The sequence below is a fragment of the Pseudopodoces humilis genome, chromosome 20 (assembly GCF_049639895.1).
Source record: "Pseudopodoces humilis isolate 2021_Gansu_Grassland_sample_001 chromosome 20, ASM4963989v1, whole genome shotgun sequence".
Lineage (NCBI taxonomy): Eukaryota > Metazoa > Chordata > Aves > Passeriformes > Paridae > Pseudopodoces > Pseudopodoces humilis.
Genome location: NC_142219.1, coordinates 7,218,028 through 7,238,580, shown reverse-complemented (window position 1 = coordinate 7,238,580; position 20,553 = coordinate 7,218,028). Strand labels below are relative to the sequence as shown.

The 20,553-nt window shown below is 40.9% G+C and overlaps 1 protein-coding gene across 16 annotated transcripts in view; it reads right to left on the bottom strand.

Moving 5' to 3' along the window:
* ARVCF (ARVCF delta catenin family member) overlaps positions 1 to 20,553 on the bottom strand; it is a 247,023-nt gene that overhangs the window by 75,590 nt on the left and 150,880 nt on the right. For 8 of the 16 annotated variants that reach the window (XM_088064814.1, XM_088064812.1, XM_088064813.1 and 5 more), the window contains 3 exons: positions 20,475 to 20,513; positions 12,752 to 12,910; positions 3,659 to 4,266 (listed from right to left, as the gene is read on the bottom strand). In XM_088064814.1, the coding sequence (XP_087920940.1) occupies positions 3,659 to 4,266; positions 12,752 to 12,910; positions 20,475 to 20,513 (806 nt within the window). The remainder of the gene's footprint in view (positions 1 to 3,658; positions 4,267 to 12,751; positions 12,911 to 20,474; positions 20,514 to 20,553) is intronic. The other 8 variants (XM_088064816.1, XM_088064817.1, XM_088064823.1 and 5 more) reach the window with 1 other exon arrangement.

Here is a 20,553-nt window from a genome sequence, read left to right as displayed (position 1 = left end):
CAAACTCTGCCATTCATCACCTTCTGACCCCAGAATATTATCAAACTGAATTCACACTAAGGAACAGAGAAAAAAAACCCAAAGATTTTGCAAACTGATCACATTGCTTGCCTCACCCTGTTCTGCCCAGGCATGTCCATAAACTCCTGCCCCAAACTAGACAATTTCCCAATGTTGCCTATATACACCTGGAATGAATGAACCTGGGCCACAACTGCTAACTGAAAGTTTATCTACAATTACAAGCCTTTTATTCTGAACAAAAAAAAAAAGCATCAGAAGAAGAATGAGACTGACATGTGTGGTGTTACCAGTACTCTCACTGTCTATAAACAACAGACAGACGCACACGTAAAGGTTATTTAATCTAAAATCTGGCTCATGTCCTGGTTATGATAATTTGGACTGTGAAGTGACCACCAAATGCAGTCTCAGTGTCTTAAATCAGGCTTCTGGAATAGACAATTTAACAGTAGAAAACTATTTTGTTGTTGACTTAGTCACCATTAAAAATTTATATCCTGTGTAGTCTGGAATAGTAGCACTGGCAATAGCTGCTCCAGAGCTCTTGGGGAAAAAAGAAGTCCCAGGAATGCTCATACTAGTGCAGACTGCAGTGATCCACTCTGGGAAGAAATCACCACCAAGGAAACAAAAACCGGAACAGACGTTATTTAAATCAGTAAGATTAACTATGACTTGCCATTTTTTCCCAGCTTGTATGTGTTAATTTCAATTTAATTAATAACAAATATACAAATAGTAGTAGGGATGTGTTTTGTGAGCAGAAGTATTCAGTACTTCCTACCTCTCTTTCAAAAAGGACTGTATATAAACCATCCAGCACACAGTAAAATGAGATGTTTTTAAACACTATAATAAAACACCTAGTGTAATAAGGGAAACCTATGAAATGAAGGTAAAAAGGGCACATACTCAAAGATGTGTAAATGCCTTCACAAGTAAACTCAAGTAACATTAAATCAGTATTATAAACCCCAAATGCTTTTCTCTAACTCAAATGTATTATGCAACCTGACTTATACCCAACCAGAGCATAAGCTAAGGGGAAGAACAAGAAGTGCCAGGTACTCTTGCAGGAAGTGATGTATCTTACATGAGAGACTCAGTATGAAGAAAAACATGAAAGCCCAGCCACTAGCAATGATGAGCCAACAGAGGCAATATTTGCCTTTGTGCATTTATCTGGATTTGGAGATGTTTGTGAGGAGGCACATTTTTCCCCAATTTAAAATGAAATATAAGTAGCTTAAAATGAGGCTGGTGTTGACAGAAGAAAAGCACAAATAGGTATTTATTTCTGTGATCAAACGGAGCAGGCAGGAGCTGGAAAGAACAATCTGTGCTTGTAATCCCCTTGCCTACGAACCCCTCCAGACACAGCTGGGCTGCCTCCTCATCACACAGGGAGTCAGACTCGCTAGCAGAGATTCAGATGAGAAACCTCCACTCAAGCCCTCTCAGAACAGGAACTGACAGTAAAAGACTCTTATTTTACCTTTAAGCTACTACCTAATGAAGTAGCAGCTTCTGGGAAGGATATGAGAGAATAGCTCAGTGAGTCATTAGTGGAGGAATTCTGTTCAGGACAGGACAAGATGCCCAAGCTGAAAGCTGGTGCAACAGAACAGCATCCGGCAGAGTTGTTAAACCTGCTCCACACAAACTTTTTGGAATCAAAACTGACATCAATTAATCACATTCATTTAATAATTTTCACAGAAATGAAAATTTATAAAAAATTAGAGAGGAATAATAAATTAGCAATTACCCTCATCTAGTGCCAAGCACTACTTGTAGTCTTTATTTTCTTGCAGATCAGTAGCATATCAGAAATGCAGGTTTATTGAGTTGTTCAAGTACTTCTTTGAAATGTCAGAAAGTAACTGCTTATGAAGAGGCCCTCATACAATCTTCTTATGTTCTCAACAGCTAAAGTTTGCTGCCACAGTCAGGCTAATTATTTGTCAAAGCCTCTTGATCACATTAAATATGGAAAAAACCTCACAACAAAAGAAATGTAAAAGAAAAACTATGAATTGGTCCTATCCAAACTGCAAGGAACAATAAATCAAAGGGATGTTTAATAAAAAAACCAAATTTTAAAATGCAAATGGGTAGGTTCTAAGAATACATTTAATTATTCATTTCACAAGCAGTTGGAAAAACGTTAATAAAAAATTAAAAGCACTGATGCCTGACTTCTTTTAGCAAAAACTGTAAACTTGCTTAGTTCAGGGAAGCACTAATCCAAATCTGACAGATTGATCAGGATTCTGGCACTCACTGGGTGCAGCTATTTCTTTCAGCCCCACAAAACAGGGACATGATTCCACTGCTGGGTAAGCCTGCAAAATCAAAGATGTCACAAAGGACTTGAAGGTGTTCTGGGAGATGCACCTTGATACCTTTTTGCTGGGTTTTTGTCTTTTTTTTTTCCTTCTCACAAGTGCAGATGATAATTTGGAAGTGATTGATTCTGTCTACCTTTGGAATGAACTTCCAGAACAGGGAAGGAAAAGAGAGCCATAAAACCATGAATGACATAACATCTCCAAGTAGGAGGACTCCAGAAGAACAAAAAGGCCAACACAAATCCCACCGACAATTGCTGCTGATGCAGCAAAGCCTGAGGTCAGAAATGTAAAGTCTAAAGAATGTCTACACACAGAGGCAGGGGGATCCAGACTCTTTACATCTCTGGAAACTTTTCTAAATTAAAAGGAAAAGAATGAGAACTAAATCCATATCAAAACATGAATCATGAGGATGTGACTTCAAGCAGGCACACGTAAAATTTGTACAACCCCTTAGAAAACAAAGTATTACAAGTTTTTCAGGTCTGTACAAGATGACTTTCAGCTGAGTAACAGGACTCTTTTCCCAGCCTGTGGGTTGTTGGGTTTTTTTCTCAAATGCAAGAGCAGATAGCTGTGAACACAGCACAAGCAACTAACACAGAAAACAGAGCATAAAATAGAACATTCCTCAGAAACCAGGCTGAAGCAGAAGTAATTTGCAACGAGTCACTTTAAATGCAACACAGATACTCTTTTCTCCCCTTCTATAGGCACAGGAGAAAAAAAAAAATTATCTAGTCTTTCAGATCTGTGAGGTTCAGCACAGGTGGGTCAGACAGCTGAGGGTGTGTAGTTAGCACAGGATCTGGGCTAACCTCACAAGACAGCTTGGCACTCCTTCACCACTAGGGACCAGATCATCTGCAACCCCAGCCAGCTGTTCAAAACTTTTGTTTGGCAGATGTGCACACAACCAGAACTGTGAGGATTCTCAAAGATCACAAATCCCTCTTTTCACCTTGCTAGTGTGGGATGGCTCTGGGACAACACAATTCACAACTCTTTTTTAAAGAAGAGGGAAAAAAAAGTAACTTAGCCTTCCTGTACAAGGTCATCTTTCTTTCTAAATTCAACCTGAACTAAGCAGCCCAGAATCACTGAAAGGGTCCTTGGGCCCCAGCCCTCCCTCTCTTCCATACCTCATGTGTGTTTTGCAGTCATTAATGGGCTGTTTTTCTGTCAAGTAATTCCAGAACATACCAGATCAGAGTTTGAACGTACATGATCAAATAAACAAAAGCTGCACAACAGCACTGTGAAAAACAAACGGATTTTACCTTCCTTTGTGAGGTCTTCCTCTCTCTGGCACACCTGCAGACGTCCTCCTGTTCACAGTGGAGTAATCTGGATCCAGTTCATACCCTTCATCATCTACTCCGAGGCTGCGGTTGTCATCTTCCAGTCCATAGGGCTCCGGCTGGAAGCGCTCGGGCTGAGAGCGGTTCAAGTCAACGCTGCTGCCCACTGGCACCTGAGGCTGGGCAACAGGGCCGTAGTTCTCCCTCCTGCTGGGCAGGGTGAAGCTGCCATCATCGGGCCGGTAGGTGCCCCCTGGCACGTAGGCATAGCGGGGCCGGTAGTTGACGCCCCGGGACAAGCTGCCGTAGTTGTCCGAGAGGTCTCCGTAGCCGTCGTGGCCGATGTAGGGGCGGTACTGGCCCTCGTGGCTCTCGGGGTACGAGTCGTTGTAGCTGTTGTAGGATCGGGTCAGGGTGGACGAGGCCTGGGGGGTGATGAAGCGCTCCCCGTTCTTCAGGTACCTCCTGTCAATGGAGTCTGTGTAGCTGCCCATGGGCGATGAGCCGTCCATGGCAGGCAGCCCGTCCGGCCCCAGCGGCACCTGCCGCACCGTCCTCGTGGTGACTGTCTTGACCATCTTGGTAACCTGGCAGGAAGCAGGGAGTAAATGTGTTAATGTTCTCCTGCTGCATAATGTGGTGAGACACAGGGGGAGGCGGAAGAGTAAAATGGAGAGAGAGCACCACAAAGCAAACTATGCCGTGCCTATAACACTGGTGTAGCAATCCGCTCACCTATTAGCTTGTGCAATGAACAGTGGAAAAACACTTTGTAAAAGCACTTTGAGAAAAGAAGTAGAGTTATGTGATTCTGCCTAATCTGGATCAAGTTTGCACCTCTGTGTAATTTGACGGAGCTCAAATTTGGCAATAATATTTAGGAAACCTTGATCTCAAACAGGGAGGTTTTGGGCTTCAGGATTCTGGACAACACACCTGATTTCTGTTTTAAGATATTCTTACATCCACCAACCACCACACAAGCCCAACAGGTAGTTGTTGTCATTATTTTGGTTACTAACAAATTTGCAATAATGAACACTAACACCACATTGTTTTTTGCAATTGCAGCTACCTAAACATCCCAGACGAGCTTGTTTAAAACACTGAAGTCAAATCTGGATACAAATACAACTTTATCTTTACTTCCAGAAATCACATTTTACTTCAAAACAGAATTTGCAAAAACTGAAAATGTCCAGAGGGCTCTTGCATTCAGGGTTTCCTGCTGAAGGGTAAGAACAAAGAGTCCTTAAAACTCTGCAAGAACTATCTGCCTTTGTGGCAAAGGTCTGGTAATCTGCGCAAGACAGTGTTGCACGAAAGCCACTATATTTAGAAACTAGCAAAGGGCCTTCTGTTTGGGTTGCTATCTGGGCTCCATCAACTTCTGTACTGTCTTCCAGAGTGACCAGCAAAAGCTCTTTTGGGAAGAACAGGAAGTCCAGCAGATGCCAGTCTATCCTTGGTAGCCCTAACCCAAATAAAATTACTTTAGCCTATATAAAGTTACCCTAATGCAAGTAAGTGCTGACTTTTCAGCCCAACCAAGCAACAAAACAGCACATCCACAAAGATGAGAGGGAGACTCAACCCACCTGACAGCATTACACACACCAGGGGAAGAACACAAAATTAGTAAAAGGTATTTGGGGTTTCTAAGCTATTACAGACATAAATAAGCATCAGCAAATGACACTTTTCTTATGTTAGTCTCAGAATGAAATGCTACATTCAAGGGAAATGTTAACCACAACATGTATCCCTGGACTGCTCTGTGGCTCTTAAGTCCAAATAAATATTTTGACCTATAGCCTCCGATTTAAACATTTAGATTGGCAACAGATTAGCCAAGCTGCTGCAAAGCAAAATAATTGGAGTACGTCTCTTGAAGTGGCTCCAGACATGTCCTCTAGCCAGATGTTTTCACATAGAAACCCCAAACAGAAAAAAGATTCACCCAAACAGCATTTCTTTTCCTAGACACATCTGTGAGCAAATGATACTTCAACATAATGAAGTAATGAAATCCTCTGCAAGACTGAAAGCAGCACAAACGCCTCTCCACCAGAGGTGTAATTAACAGCAGCACGATGCTGAATACAGCAAAGCCAGGTACCAACATGTCCTCTGTATCTAATTTGAGCCAGAGCTGAAAAGAGTTTTCCTCTTCAACGCAAAGGGATTTCCTCAGCAAGTAAATATCAGGAAAGATGATATCCCCCTTCCATGCCTCTGGATCTTTTCTCCCATTTTCAAAGCAGACATTTACTAAGTGGAAGAAAGGAAACTAGAAACTCAACATTTATTTCATGACATACAGTCCAATAGGGATTTTTGTGTGTTACCTGTGCACGATACTTCTCCTTTCTGCTCAGTTGTCAGCGTGACCACTGTCACAGCCTTTATAAACTCAGCAGCGAGAGGACAAGAAGAGCTGGCAGAGTTTACAGTAGCTCTTTGTGAAGTGGATACACACAAAGCAACACAGCTCAGTGTTCTCCTACTGAAGTCGGAAACAATACTTTTATTCAAAGTACCATATTCATAAGTCATCTTCTAAGAGCAGAAAAAACAACATTTCTCAGGCCTGAAATATGCGAGTTTTGCAAAACCATGACAGAACTGCATGCAAAGTGCTGGGCCTTTGTGTTCTTGAATTTGGGAACCAGTTATGGGAATAACAGAAATTTAGGTAGGACGTCAGCAATTTGATGAATCAGAAATGGATACTTATGCTCAGAAAGGAACAATGAAGGATCTTTCTAAATGCCAAGAAGTGCCCTTGCATAACCTCACAAAGCTCTTTCTTTCAGCACTATACAACAAATCTAAGCCCAAACACTGCTTCTCAGACATGAGCTGCCATGCTTGCGGTTTGTCACATGTCATTTTTCCTAAAGCTGTTAAGATCAGACAATAGGAAGCACCTAATACACCTTGTCTGGCTGAAGCAACAGCACAAAAAAGGAGGAATCAACCTTGACCTGCAGGATCAGGTCCACCTTCATCAAGATTTGCTCCTTGTTACTGGTAACCAGGACAAGGTACAAGCACAGAAACCTTCCAGCCTTGACAACTGTCTCCAGCAGTTGGTACATGCACACAAACCCCACAAAACAGAATTTCAGATCACTGAAAATCACCTCCTAGACAATGTGTGACCTACCAGTTACCCTCAGTGAGTTTTTCACCATGCTCTGGCACTCTACAGAGTATTAAAAGAGCTTTGGGTTTTTAGTTTAAATTACCAACACAGAATTCAAGGGATTAATTTGCAATTCATACCAAATTTTCCTTATTTTCTTGTCTTTTATACTAGCAGAGACAGGCTTTCAATGGCTGTGGCTCATCAAAAAGCCACACTCAGTGTCAGGCAGCACAGCACATGTGAAAACAAGTTCACAGCATTCACACAGCTTCACCTCCTACTATTTTCTGAACGCTGCACCCAGCAGCAAACACCAAGTATCAGGACAGTCAAAACTCATTTGTCAGACACATAAAAAGGAACATTTCACTCAAGCATTAAAGTATGCATTTCTTGTAGCATAAAAGCATTCAGTAATGCTAAAGGTGTTATACTGGCACAACCAAACAGAGCCATTTTATATTTTGAGAGAGAGGGAGTATTTGCACTCATGCCTCATTTGTCAGGCATAGGCACTGAGATAGAAGATTTATCATGTGATAAACAGATTTTGCTGCTGACAGGACAATAAAGGGAAGCTTTTTGGCAGCAATTAGCCAGCACACAGATGAAGGTCCATTTAATGAAAGGTTTCCAAACAAAAGAAGAAACCCAAGCAACAAACCAAACACATTTATTTCAGGAAATCCTGCTCAAGGGAATGTTTCATTTGTATTTCTTAAAAGAACACAGGCAATCTTGAACAGCTGACAGCACAGTAATCTTCTCTCCCAACATTTTTTTATCTTCTTTAACACTACTGCATTAGCCAGAGAGAATGAAGCTGTTCCAAATGGGAGTCCCAACAGCCTTATCTGAGAGACACCTGGTCCTTCAGAGGTACCCGATCTTAAAAAAGATTTATTAGCATCAATTCCTCACTATGGATGGGTACTCTAATAAAAAATTTAGAGTTACAAGTTACTTTGAGTGCAATTTGACTTCCTGTTTTCCATCCCTGAAGAAAACCTGTGTGAAAAAGGCTTTTTCAGCCCAATGACAAATCAAAGATGCTCAATTGTTTAAATGCCCCAATCTCAGAGTACCAGAGGAAAGCTTCAGAGTACTTCCCTATGAAGAGGCTGTCTGGGTATGCTTACAATACATATGTAATTCTTTATTACCTGTACAGATACCAAGATTTCAGCTATAGTATAAAAAAATACAATTTCTGATGAGTTCAGGCTCTGTGGAGCCAAAATTCTGCAACTCTACAAGTCAGTGCTTTCCCTGCTGTTCTCCACACCCCAAAATCTAAATATACTTCATGTTTACTGACCTTACTACTATTGTTCACCCCACAAATCATTGTTTTTGTAAGTAATTTCCTTACAAGCCCCATGATAATGGTTTTACCAATTCTGTTTCTGGAAATGCATTTGCCAATTGAACATAAAGGAAATATTCACACATTTGAAGTAGCTTCTGTATTCTTCTGTCCCTTGTCCTCCTTATGTAGAAGGATGGGAAAACAAACATGAAACTATCCAACAATTAGATTTACTGGATGCATGTGCATATGGTCCAAGTAGGTGCCTCACCTACTTGTGGCTTGGTCACAGAGGAGTAAAGACAGTACAGAAATTTCTGAGGAACTGGGTTATGGTCAAATGCAGTCATCTATAATTCTGCCTTCCATTTTGTTTTTGAGGTTGGTTTTGTTTTGTCTCTATTTTTTTTTAAAAAAATAAATTAAGTTCATTATAAAAGCTGACAGGGGCAACAATCTCGTTGAAACTGTCATAAAGCAAGCATCAGATGAGAAGGAACGCATCCTGACCTTTCTGTGAGCTTATTTTTGAACTACAGACTGTAAAAATTTATCAGCCCATGCAGGTTGAAGCTATTACCTTTCTATTAAATGCTGTGGAAGAAATCACCCTGCAGGTTTTCAAAACAACAGCTGAAATCTCTCCCCTTCAATTCTAAGCCTAGTATTTCATATTTTGAAAAGGCCTTCAACTTCAGCTGAAATCCATTCCTGCTCTATTGCCTAATTCCTTTAAATTTCCTGCAAAGTTTTGAAGAACTACCTCTTGGGGTACCTGGTACTAGCACAGCCCATTTTGGTCAGAAGCTCTTTCTCATCACAGGTGTAAGAAAGTGGGAACAGCAGTAAATCACTACAGGGAACAAGCTGGACTTGCTGAGTATTGAAAACCTCAAAGAAAATGGATGGACTACAAATTAAGCAACTTTGTATAAAGATTAATTTCACAGTTTGCTATGATAAAACATCAATTTCAATGAGTAACAGTGACCTAAATCTCTCCAATCTTTTGGCATTTCAAAGATAAAAATAAAAGGTGACAAAAAAAAAAAAACATTAAAGAACATTTACACAAACACACACACACATCTGATTTGCTTTACTGAGTTCTCTTGAGCCACTTACAGTAGGCTCCCTTTAACACCTGGCAGTGGCCCAGCCAGCAGCAAGATGTGGAAGTCTCTCCCCAAGGTGACTTTCACAGTTTTAGCTTGATAGGTATTTGGCTTCCAGAGATATTATAAAGTTGAAATGAAGTGTTATCTGCTACATCTTTTGTGCAATGAATGTTATGTAGGGACTTAGTATAACACTAAAAGAATAACAGGTAGGGGAAAATTACTCAGATATCTCATTTTGAAAAGGCAGATGTTCTCTATTTAAAATATGTCAAATATTAAATTCTATTACGCCTTCTTCCTGCTTCACTGCTACAGGCACTTTCAAAGATGAGGGAAAAGCAAAGCAAAACTGTCAATGCATCTAGATTAAGGTTGTTTACTTAATACACTATTGAAAAGAATAACCTCTATAAATTACAGGTTTGAAACAACAAGGGAAGGAACAGAAAATAAAGAACAGCAGCATCCAGGAGCATTCAGGTTTACAGCCTTGTTGTGCTGCATTTCAAGAGGAAGAATTTCAGAGGAATCACTCTCCAGCAAGCTAGAAATTCACACAACTTAGCAAAAATAAGCGACAATTTCCTTTTAAGAATCTAAAAATGCATACTAAATGGCATTAGGTTGACTAAACCCCACATAAGCTATCCAGCAAAGAAAGAATACATTTGAAAAACATCTCTGGTCTCTCTGGCTCTTAAAAAAACATGACCTGTGTTATTTACTCTGTCAGAAGATGTATCTTATGCTGCCACTTTCTTTGCAAGACAGATATGCTGGAGACTGTGGCTGACACTGTCCAGCAGAGCCTTTAGGTATAGGCACAACAAAAATAGGTTCTGAACCCTTCCTTAAAGGAGCCTGGAGCAAGCACAGCAATGTAGAGCATAAAAGACTATTGCTCAGAGTAAAAAGAAAAGCTGAGTACAAACCTGAGCCCCCTGAGCACAGTGTGACCATCTCAACTTTACACACTGGGTAGTACTGAAAGAGATGAGAGGATTCCCACCACAGGAAATGCTGCTCCTCTATAAGGACAAGTACCACCTGCACACTGAATGCAAGGCCAGATTCCTGTGGGATTTTTTGGTTTGGGGGGGGGGATTTGTTATCTGTATTTTTAATTTCTTTAAATCTGTGAGGGAACAGGCAGAGACACGAAACTGGCTTTGGGGCTCACCACCTCCTACTCCTGGCAAGTAGGATGCCCAGCAGCCATGTGGCTGTATCTCCCATGCCAGGGAGATTTCTTCACCACTCTCCTCTGAGCAGCAAGGTCAGAATTCTGCACAGAGGTACCAGGAAACAATTTTCTCTGTAAGGTTCTCACCTATAATAGCAGGAGCTATGAAAGCACTATGATACCTGTTAGAAATGATTGTGTCAATGACAATTAACTCCAGAGCAATTAACTGATGCTACTAAACCCCAGTGATACAGTTTTCATTTTCACAGTCCCTACCAAAACAAAATGCAAGATGAAGACCAAAGTGATGAAAACACTTGTAAAATCTGACCTCAGATTAGCATCTAAGAGCTGTTAAATCTATGCCTTTATATCACAGCAAGGAGAAGTCAAAACAAAACCATTTCAGAGGCAACAACAACCCCAGCAAAGTCTCAGCACTCCTTCTGACAGTCAGGGCTAAGCCAGGCTGTGTTTTGACTTTTTCAGAATCACTTCTCTCAAACAACTGGGTTTTTAATACTTTTTTAGTCGTTCCTTTTAGCAACAAATTACTAGGAAACAGCTCTGGGTAGTATTTAAGCTGGAGTCAGTGGCATTATTTGAAACAACACAAATGGAAATTAAGACAGCTACGCAACCTACCCCCATCCTGGACACACTTCAGTGCCTGCAATGACCTATGGTAACACAAGAAAGCCTTGCTCTTTGAAATGGAACAGTAGCTGCAGGGTTGCTGTTTTTTCTATTTTCCTTTCCCATATGCAGCTACAATGCCTGTTTTGAAGCTGCTACTGTACTTTTCTGTGGGAAGATGGAAAAACAGGAGGTCCCTGACACAGAGAAAATCGCACCTCTGAGGCCATGACAAGCACGCAGCTTTTATCAGGGCCACGACTATTTCAGACAAACTGCTCCACTCCATGTGGTCCTGTTATCTATGTGAGGCATGGCCTCACCTCTATTTTTACAGTCATAGCTATAATCTTATGCCCTTGCAGCCTCCTAAAACTATGCACTACTATTAGTACATATAAAAAGGTGTCTATCCCCACTGTAATTTTATCACTTCCTTCCTACAAATAACAGTTGTTGTTGCTACCACTAGAAAGAAAATACCATTTCTTTCATGTAAGTCACAAACTAAACACATTAGATTATTTGAAGAGCTAATAAAAATGTGGGGGTTTTTTGTCATCTGTTTTATTTTTATTTAAAGACCTTAATCTCCTTCCAACAAAGAGAAAATAGGCCAGTTATATTTACCTTCTAACTAACTGCAACAACTATTAAACCAGATACTCAGTTTATTATAATGTGTACAGGCCCAATGACCTCAAGAAATAAACATTAATTTACTTCAACCTGAGGATCTGATGTCCTAAATAGATATCCTAGAGGACTGCAACTCTGGAACACCGGTGAAAACAAACACTGATTTATGCAGTGACCTCTCTTCATCTCCTTTTAATACAGAAAGCAGTTGAACAATCCCCTCTGTTTTTTTAAAAAAATCAGTTTGTCACACGTCATTTGTTTAGAAGTGTCATTGTCTGTCTAGAAGCATTTAAAAAGGGAATCGCCCGTAATCTTCACAATGTTGCAGTGGCACTGAAAAGCATGCAAGGCAGCCATGAACACAGAGCACCTGCTCAACAGAGACTTCAAAATTACATTCCACAAGGAACAAAAAGGTATCAGGAAAATGAGAACATTTGCAACACCTGTAATCCAGCCAAACCTGAGGTACAGTCACTTGAGAGCACACCCAGCTTTCCCTATGCATTAGGAGGAAGATGCCATTCACAAGATTGTTGCAGATTTTAAATGCTGAAGTGTTATTTACATAGGCTGTTTCTTGTTCTAAAGGAGAAATAAATAATCACATAATGTTATTATAGACTGTCACTAATTTAAGACATTTTCCTCAGCCAAGCCCTACCCACTCATCAATTTTTGTTTGCAGAGCAATACTGTGAACAGCTTCAGTGCAATGAAGTGAATGTTTTAAGACTAAGCAGTTTGAGAAGGGGTTCTGGTGTTTTTATTTGGTTAACCTGGATAATTCTTACTGCTCAGTTCACAGCTCCATGAACAGCTGTATCAGCACAGCTGATAGGGAGCAATCTAGACACAGAGGTGAAATTGAAAAAGCCCTGAACTCAGCTCTGCCGGCAAACACAATGTTCAAAATCACCGAGGATCACAATAGCATGATTGTCATCACTCAGGCTACTCCCTGCTATTTCTATTCCATGATTAGATGGCACTTTGCCATTTTCCTCAGTGGTTATTAACCTCTCACCTTGGTTTCAGTTCTCCTTGTGGTTCCATCTTCAGAAGTGACAATAGACACGTGGGAAGTGGGAGTCCCTGGGTCTTCCTCCACAGTAACTGTCTCTTCCACCATTTCTTGAGGCTCTTGCATCATTGCTATTGAAGTCTGGTTACTGGGGCTTTGTTCCTATAAAGAAGCAGGTAAAAAAAAATTAACTTCTTACTTCTACCATCGTGGTATAGCTACTCCATTGATTTCAGCTTCTTTGATTGCAAAAAACACATTTTACCCAAAAATTTGCAAGCAGAGATTCAGAGACAGGATTATTTCCTGTCTCAGACAAGCTTGCTGTAACTGTGCTTGTATGACCGGGCTGTGCAGCCAACGGAAATCACGTGAAGCATCTATCAATTACTTCATATTAACAGGCAGCAGACTAACCATCTGATATTTAAATCTACTTTAAGCTTTCTCTTCAATGCCCTCCATAAGAGTAGAATTTTTGTCTGCAAAAACATTCTTTCAGTTCTGCAGTGAACAGGCCCCACTGGCTTTCAGAGCAGTTCATCTTACACGCCACTGGAAGTTTCTTTTTATTTGATGAAGTACACTCAGCTGGAGACTAGAGAAGGCTATAAAACATCAACAGCTACAATTAAATAGACACCTTCCTCAAACTGCCCAAAGCAACAATAATTAAACAAAAAAGTCATGGCTAGAGATTAATTCAGTGAAATGCTTCCCTTCCCACATCTTCTCTAAGTCTGTAAGGTCTAACTGGCTACAAGCTTATTTAAAATTTATAACAGATAGACAACATAATAAAATCTAAACAGAAAGAAAGGAGATCAAAGGCGGGTTCTTGCAGGGCTACTGCCCAAAGAGAACACTGCTGTTCACCAGCGCTGGCGTCTGAACCTTCCTTTTTCTTATGCAATTGTGTGTTTCAGCAGAGAAATCAGAGAAGCTCCCTTTGGTAGATGAATGTCTTTCAGAAGTTTCCCAGCACGAGGCCAATAAAGAACCAGCTTATGCACTGAGAACTCAGACTTTTGCCCAGCATTATGAATCCTCAGGCACATAAAATGAAATGACAGACTGATCATTTCATTACAAGCCCTGAAGGTATCTGGCTACACAGGCTTAAAAGTCAAAGCAGAGCTTCTGTTGGCACATCCTGACAGACACTCAAAGAATATCCTTTATTAAGGACTATATACACACAAATTTTTTACACACATATTTTAAAAACAAAAAATCCAAGAAGAATGACAGCCCAAAACTGCAAAGTGAACACACTTTGCCAAAAGAAAACTCTGGACAAATGCACTCCATCTCTTCACATCACAGGAATATAAAAAGGATTGGGATAAAACAACAGTTTGGACAACAGCAATAGAGGTGCTCAGCCTAATTACATAAAGGTTTAAATATTTTCCACATGTGAACAGCTTCATCACCAGTTAACTACAAAACTGAATTTTGTATCATTTAGAAAAACTGTATTTCAACCCATCTATAGCCTTTGGATTTCCCCTTTTGCTGTGCCATGCTTTTTGTAGACCCCCAGTGACGTTTTGTAGCTAATGTCTCGTTAAGGTCTGTATTTAATTCCTGCATGATCTATAATTTCTCTTTAAACAAGCTAAGGTGCCCCTAATCAGGTTTCCTTTTTTTTTTTCTCCTTTATTTACAGCTGTATTCTGACCTTCTGGAACTCAGACTTCAGTAAGAAAGCTGCTCTCATTTTCCAGTTCTCATTTCTCATTAACCAAGACCATGACAATAAGCCTCTGCCAATCACCTGAGGCAAAATTCAACACAGCCAACCTTCAAAGGTAAGGCACCAGAAGTGATACAAGAAGGCACTACTTCCATTTCTGTTGATACCACAGAATAACTCAGGTTACAGAATCAATGAATGAGAATACGGCTTCTGAAATAATCCTAAAGAAAACCACTCTTTCCAGTCTGCAGAACTCAAATCATTAATGGCAAATAACTTATGATACATGCTGAATTTTTTATGGCAGAGTTCAGATGTCACTTCATGTCTTCTGCACATGGCTCCAGAAAGGAAATTTGCTCCTGCAATAAATATGTTATTCTCTTCACATTTTTCTTGAAGATACCGAGTTATAACTGCAACTCCCTTTCTCACACCCCATAGCAAAGCTTTCCTCCAAAGAGAATAATTTACACAATACTGCAATACCGTAGAGATGCAGAGCTTCTACTCATCTTTACTCAACCAAAGCTTACCAAGAACAAAGAAATCAGTTACATGTAGAGGGTTTTAGCACAACACCTTATCCCTGTAAACCTCACCATCAAACGCCAAAATTGCTTCAAGGTGGGACCCTCTCACTCCTCTCACACATGTACATACACACACAGCTCATCCACCACCTTCATTTCCAGCTGCTTGCGGTGCTGGTATATTTTTGTTCCCCTCTAGACTTTATAGAGGCAGCCTCTGTTTTCTGATAATAAACCTGAGGAGATGGAAGGTGGAAAGAAATATTTTGTTGTTTGAGCTTTTGCAATACCTTTTCTTTATTAAAAAAAAAAAAGAGAATCTGCCTTTGTATTCAGACTGCCTGTGGGCAAAGGAAACCTTAAAAGCAGGGCACTTAAACATAAGCAAATTGCAAGCTAGAGCATATTGACTTTAAATGAGCATTGTGCTGGGTTTTATCCTCTGGCTGCTTCTAAAATGAAGATTCAGGCAGATAGGGTACAGATATGCATTCTTACAAGAGAAAACTATTGTTAGCAAGAGACAGTCCTAGGCATCAGAAAGCCTAAAAGCCTTCAAAGTTCAAGGTAGATATCTCAACACAGACTGGTACCCAGTCTGCATCTACCGTGTCTTCTTTCTACGTGAGCTACTGAGGAATGCAGTGAGCCAAGGGGACAGCCTGTCACCCAGCTTACCCCTGAAGTGCCTGAACCAGGTGGCTCTTTCATCTCCAAGCCCACTACTTTCTCTACATTGCTAGCTTGGAGCTGTCACAAGCTAACATTAACACAGAAAAGATGCAAAGGTTTTGTTATCTGTTTTTAGACACCACCATTAAGGATTTTAGGTCATCACAAACTGCAGAAACTGGGACACATTACCCCTTTCAACTACTTCCTCTGTGCTCAGCTTCGAAGCCAGTATTTAGGACGCTCTTTTTTGCTAAATACACCTCAGCATCTCAGGTTCCAAACATTTGGCAGGTATGCCTAATTATCCAGAGTAAACCACAAGCTGCTGGATAGGGCTGGAACATGAGACCCCTAATGAATAACACTACTAGTGCTTCCCTGCCTGCTAGGAGGAGGCTAATTCCAGTTCAAAACAACATGTACTCATTTACCTTACTGGAAGCTTTCAAAGCAAAAGCAGTAAGATTACAAAACACTACCAAATTATAAGAACAGGTTCCAGTGCAGTTATTGCATGTGATGTCAGTAGTTATGACTCTTCTTTTCACTTTTGCTTTTTTGAGACCAAATGAATTCTATCCTGTTGATTTGTATTTCCATCTCCAGTGTGCTTTAAAAAAGCCACGCTATTTAAAACACAAAGCAACAATCAATTTACCTCCAGCCTGTAAAAGTTAAGCGCAGATGAAACAGCTAAAGACCTTGTAAAATAAGCAAGAAACATAAAATACCAGTAATTCTTGTTTTGTTAAAGAACAGTGATTTATCATTTAAGGCACATATCTCCTAGGGCTTATTTTGCATTAGAATACTACAGCTTCTGTAATCATCACCATTTCGATTCCTAGTGTTGTATTTCCATCAAAGTAGCTATTTTATATGTTTTAATAAAAGAATAACCTCCCCCAGGAGGATCAGACATCCTACTTCAAGACAGTAAACAAAGTTCTTTATTCTCTGCCTATGGAACAATTTTAAACAGTCTGGAAATAACATAAAATTGCAGGAGATTATTATTACCACTAAAACAGCCTCTCTTCAAGAACGCTGAAATCATGTACATCGAATCTTCATTCTCCCCAAGATCTTCTTTGTTCTGAAGATTGCAGTGCAGACTATTCCAGCTACTCCTTACTCCAGGCTACTGTCAGATACCAAATTGGAGGGTTTTTGCAAATCACAAAGGCTGGATTCTACATCAGTGGACATACTTGTCCTCAGTCAACCCCAGAAAAGACAAAGCTCAAGTGTATCAGCTCCTGTGAAACACATTACAAGTCTGGGCATAATTAATGGCATTGGACAACAATGCTAATTGAATTAAATGTGGATTCTCTCTCCTCTACTACTCTTTAAATTACTTGCTAAAGCTTCAATCCCTGCAAAGCATGAGATTATTTCTAAGAGTAAAGCAAGCAAACAACGGCTTTGTCAGAGTCAAGTCTCAGGCTGATGTTCTGCCCCAATGGTCTCCTTCCCACTCAGGTCTGCACTCCCAGCTCAGTCACATCCTTTTATTTGCTAAGGGCATGTGGAGAAAGACACAAAAGGCAAGTCTGCTGGCACACAGCTGCTGAAAAAAGTCTGTCTTGAGATCTGCATCAGACTGGGACATCGGAGAGGAAGAAAATCACTGATGGAATTTGTAGAACTTGGGTGTATTTGAGGTAGGCTTTTTCTAGTATAAGATCCAACTCCACAGCAGCTGAAGACTCAAATCTGTTTATCGCATCCTCCTGCCTTGTCAGAGCACCCTTCTTTCACCATAGCCTCAAGATCCCTGCCGTGCTCTCTGCCTGATTTGTCCTGAGAGCTTGCCACGCATGTCAGCAGGGCAAAAGCTGGACCCCAAGCTGAGCAGCTCGTACCCATTGCTGAGCCCGCGTCACCCGAGGGGCAGCAGTACAGGAGACTGTCCCAGTCTTACCAGTTTGTTCTTCACAATCAGGTGAGCCCTCATACACTGCAGTGCTTGCACTACTGCAAGGCACAGCACCTTCTGCAAGCACATGAAGACATTAAGGACTGCCACAGGCCATTTCCTCCAGTTCAAAAAACACAGCAAGGTCCAAGGCTTCAGCACCAAGGCACAGACCTAGCCAGATTCGTCAGGACTGGGGAAACACTATCTCAAAACTGGGATCAAACCATGGCACATCCAAACAAGATGGCTCTAGAGCAACAAAAAGCACATGGACCAGCCTGTACTGAAACCCAGGCAGCACATGATGCTGGAAGGAGAGTCTGCAATACAGACAATAACCTAAATATGGGAATACATAAATATCCACTTTGCTGCAGATAAACTAACCTCCATTTAGTAAAGCTACTGTTTTGTTTTCTCATGTGAAATAAAATGTACGGTTTATATATACATAAATATGTATGTCTATATTTATGTATATGTATGTATACAATGGATTCAGTGCACTTCAATGTGAACCCAAACACATCAACCTATGAGAAAGCTTCAAGCTCTGCCAGAGCTCTGACAAGCTCTACCCTACGGCTGGTCAGTTCAGAACAGAAGGGAAATGTTAGCCCCAAATGAAAGCAGGCTGTCCTGGCACAGGGTACCAGAATGAACTCAGTCCCACACCACAATGCACTAACTGTTTTCTGAACACTTACACACTTCCTTTGTCCTTCAGAAACACACACGACAAGCAACGAACAAATAATGCCAAGAGCTTTTAAAGCACCAAGGTTAAAAGGAACATTTCAGCAACTGGAGAAAACCCTTAACTACAGGAGTTCTGAAAAGCCACAAACAAGAGAGGGGTTTTTTGGAAGCAGGCATGGTAATTCAGCCTTTGAGGGCATCACACCTTTCAGGGAGAGCAAGAGGCGGAGGTGAAGGAGAAGGAATCAAACCCCAGACAAGGCCTGGAGTAGCAATATTCAACCCTTAAGTACAGCAAGACACACTGGGGTTCTGTTCAGCCACGCGGTAGCTGCCCATCAACAGGGAAATCCAGAGCCTGCCCAACGGTCAACAAAGAGGGCTTTTATGCTATTTTAAACAATCTGAAGTGTCTCAGTTAATGGAAGACCGGGCAATTGGCCCTCAACTATTTCTAATTGACTGGAACGATGGATGGAGCTAAAGGGAAAGCTGACCCACTGAACTTCTCCATACAAAGCTAGGAAACTGGAGGAGATTGTAAACAGTTTATAAGAACGAGAAGTGGGAGAGGCAGAATCCCAGGGGCTTTGCTCCTCTCAACCTGCTGTTGAGTTGTTTCAGACAGAGGAAAACAAAGAGCTTCAAATCTGAGCAACAAACAAAAAATACATGGGAAGGCCTAAAGAAATAGGGTATTTTTCCCATGCTCTCCTCCCCTTTCTGCAGGAGCTGTTTAGCTCTGCCATGCAGAGCTGGTCCTTTGAATCAGAAAGGGCAATTTGTCACTCTGACAAGGTGTCTCTCAGGGCTCACTATTGCCTTGCCCTGCTTTTCAGATTGACTGGGTTTTAACCAAGGATGTCAAGACATTACATCTCAGTCAACTTCAACAGATGTGATGATATATACTTAAAACTTGCATGTTAATCAGTGCCACTACATTAAGGTAATGCTCAGGAAAGCACACATGCCCCTTGATTTTCTGAACAAAACCATCACTGGCAGCTTTGCACTGCAAAGGGCAACAGCGCTGCAATGTGACAGCTATCTGCTCACCTCAACAGCTCCTGGGGAAGGAAGTCTGAGGACATGAATCTTCCACATGGGGAAATGGGTGAGTAATAGGTTCCACCTCACACCATCTAACTTTAGGCAGCTTAGCAAGGTATCTAAATGCAGGATAACTTAATTCTTTCTTGTTAGTCAAAAAGAAGAGTAGGAGCCTCAGAGAACAGATCTTACACAGAAAAAATTACTTCCTTAGACACATCCAGCTCTTGCCATTGATTCTGCAGGGAAATCGTATCAAGTGCTTCAAGACAGCATTAAAGCTGGAGGATGAATCCAGGCCTTAAAGCCACAGTGTAAATACTCTGTGTAGAGCCCAGAATAGAACAAAGGTATCACAAGTCATCATTCAGTCCATAGTCACAAGCCCTTTTTCTCTCAGTAGTTCAGCAAGATCAAGTAGTAAAATAGAAGCAATAAGCCATTACTTGTAATAGGAAAGTGATACAGGACAAAAACAACAAAAAACAGACAACAAACAAAAAAAACAAAACACAGAAACATACAAACCCTCAAAAACAAAACAAAACAAAAAAAACCCCAAACCCACAAAACGAAAACAAACCCTCAAAAAACCCAAACAAAAACCACCAAAAAACCACCAAACCTCAAAAATAGAAAGAGCACCTGGCACACAGACCTCTCCTAACCTTAACTGTCAACAGCATGGCCAGTGTTCATCTGGATAGCCTGCCCAGTAGGAAACTAGCAGGAAATGACTGTTACTCACCAAGATTTGTACAGAGAGTTCACTGCAATTTGCCAAACTACCTCCCAAGACAAATACAATGTAAATCTGCATGCCTAATCTCTGACCAAACCCAAAACAGATCTGACCTGCTTCCTCTCTGGAGTCTTTCAGATGAACTAACTAAGGCTAAATCAGGATATTTTTAGTGGGACGAGGTTATATCACGGATTACAATTTTCCACCAAGTTTTTTCCTTCATCTCCACCTGCTGCTTCTACAGCACTGGCATTAAGGGTGGTGTGGGATGACTAATTTTACATTCCTTTCTGCAAGAGAAGCATTCAAATTTCATTTCTCCCAGGCCCCACAGAGTTTGGATCACAAATTAAACTGGATGCATTTATTACTAGATATCAAGTCCACAAACTTACATGCACATGGGAGTCAGAAGTACAAGCTAGGTCCTTCATCTAAAACAAAAAAAACAACCGTCAGTTCGGCAGGTGAGAG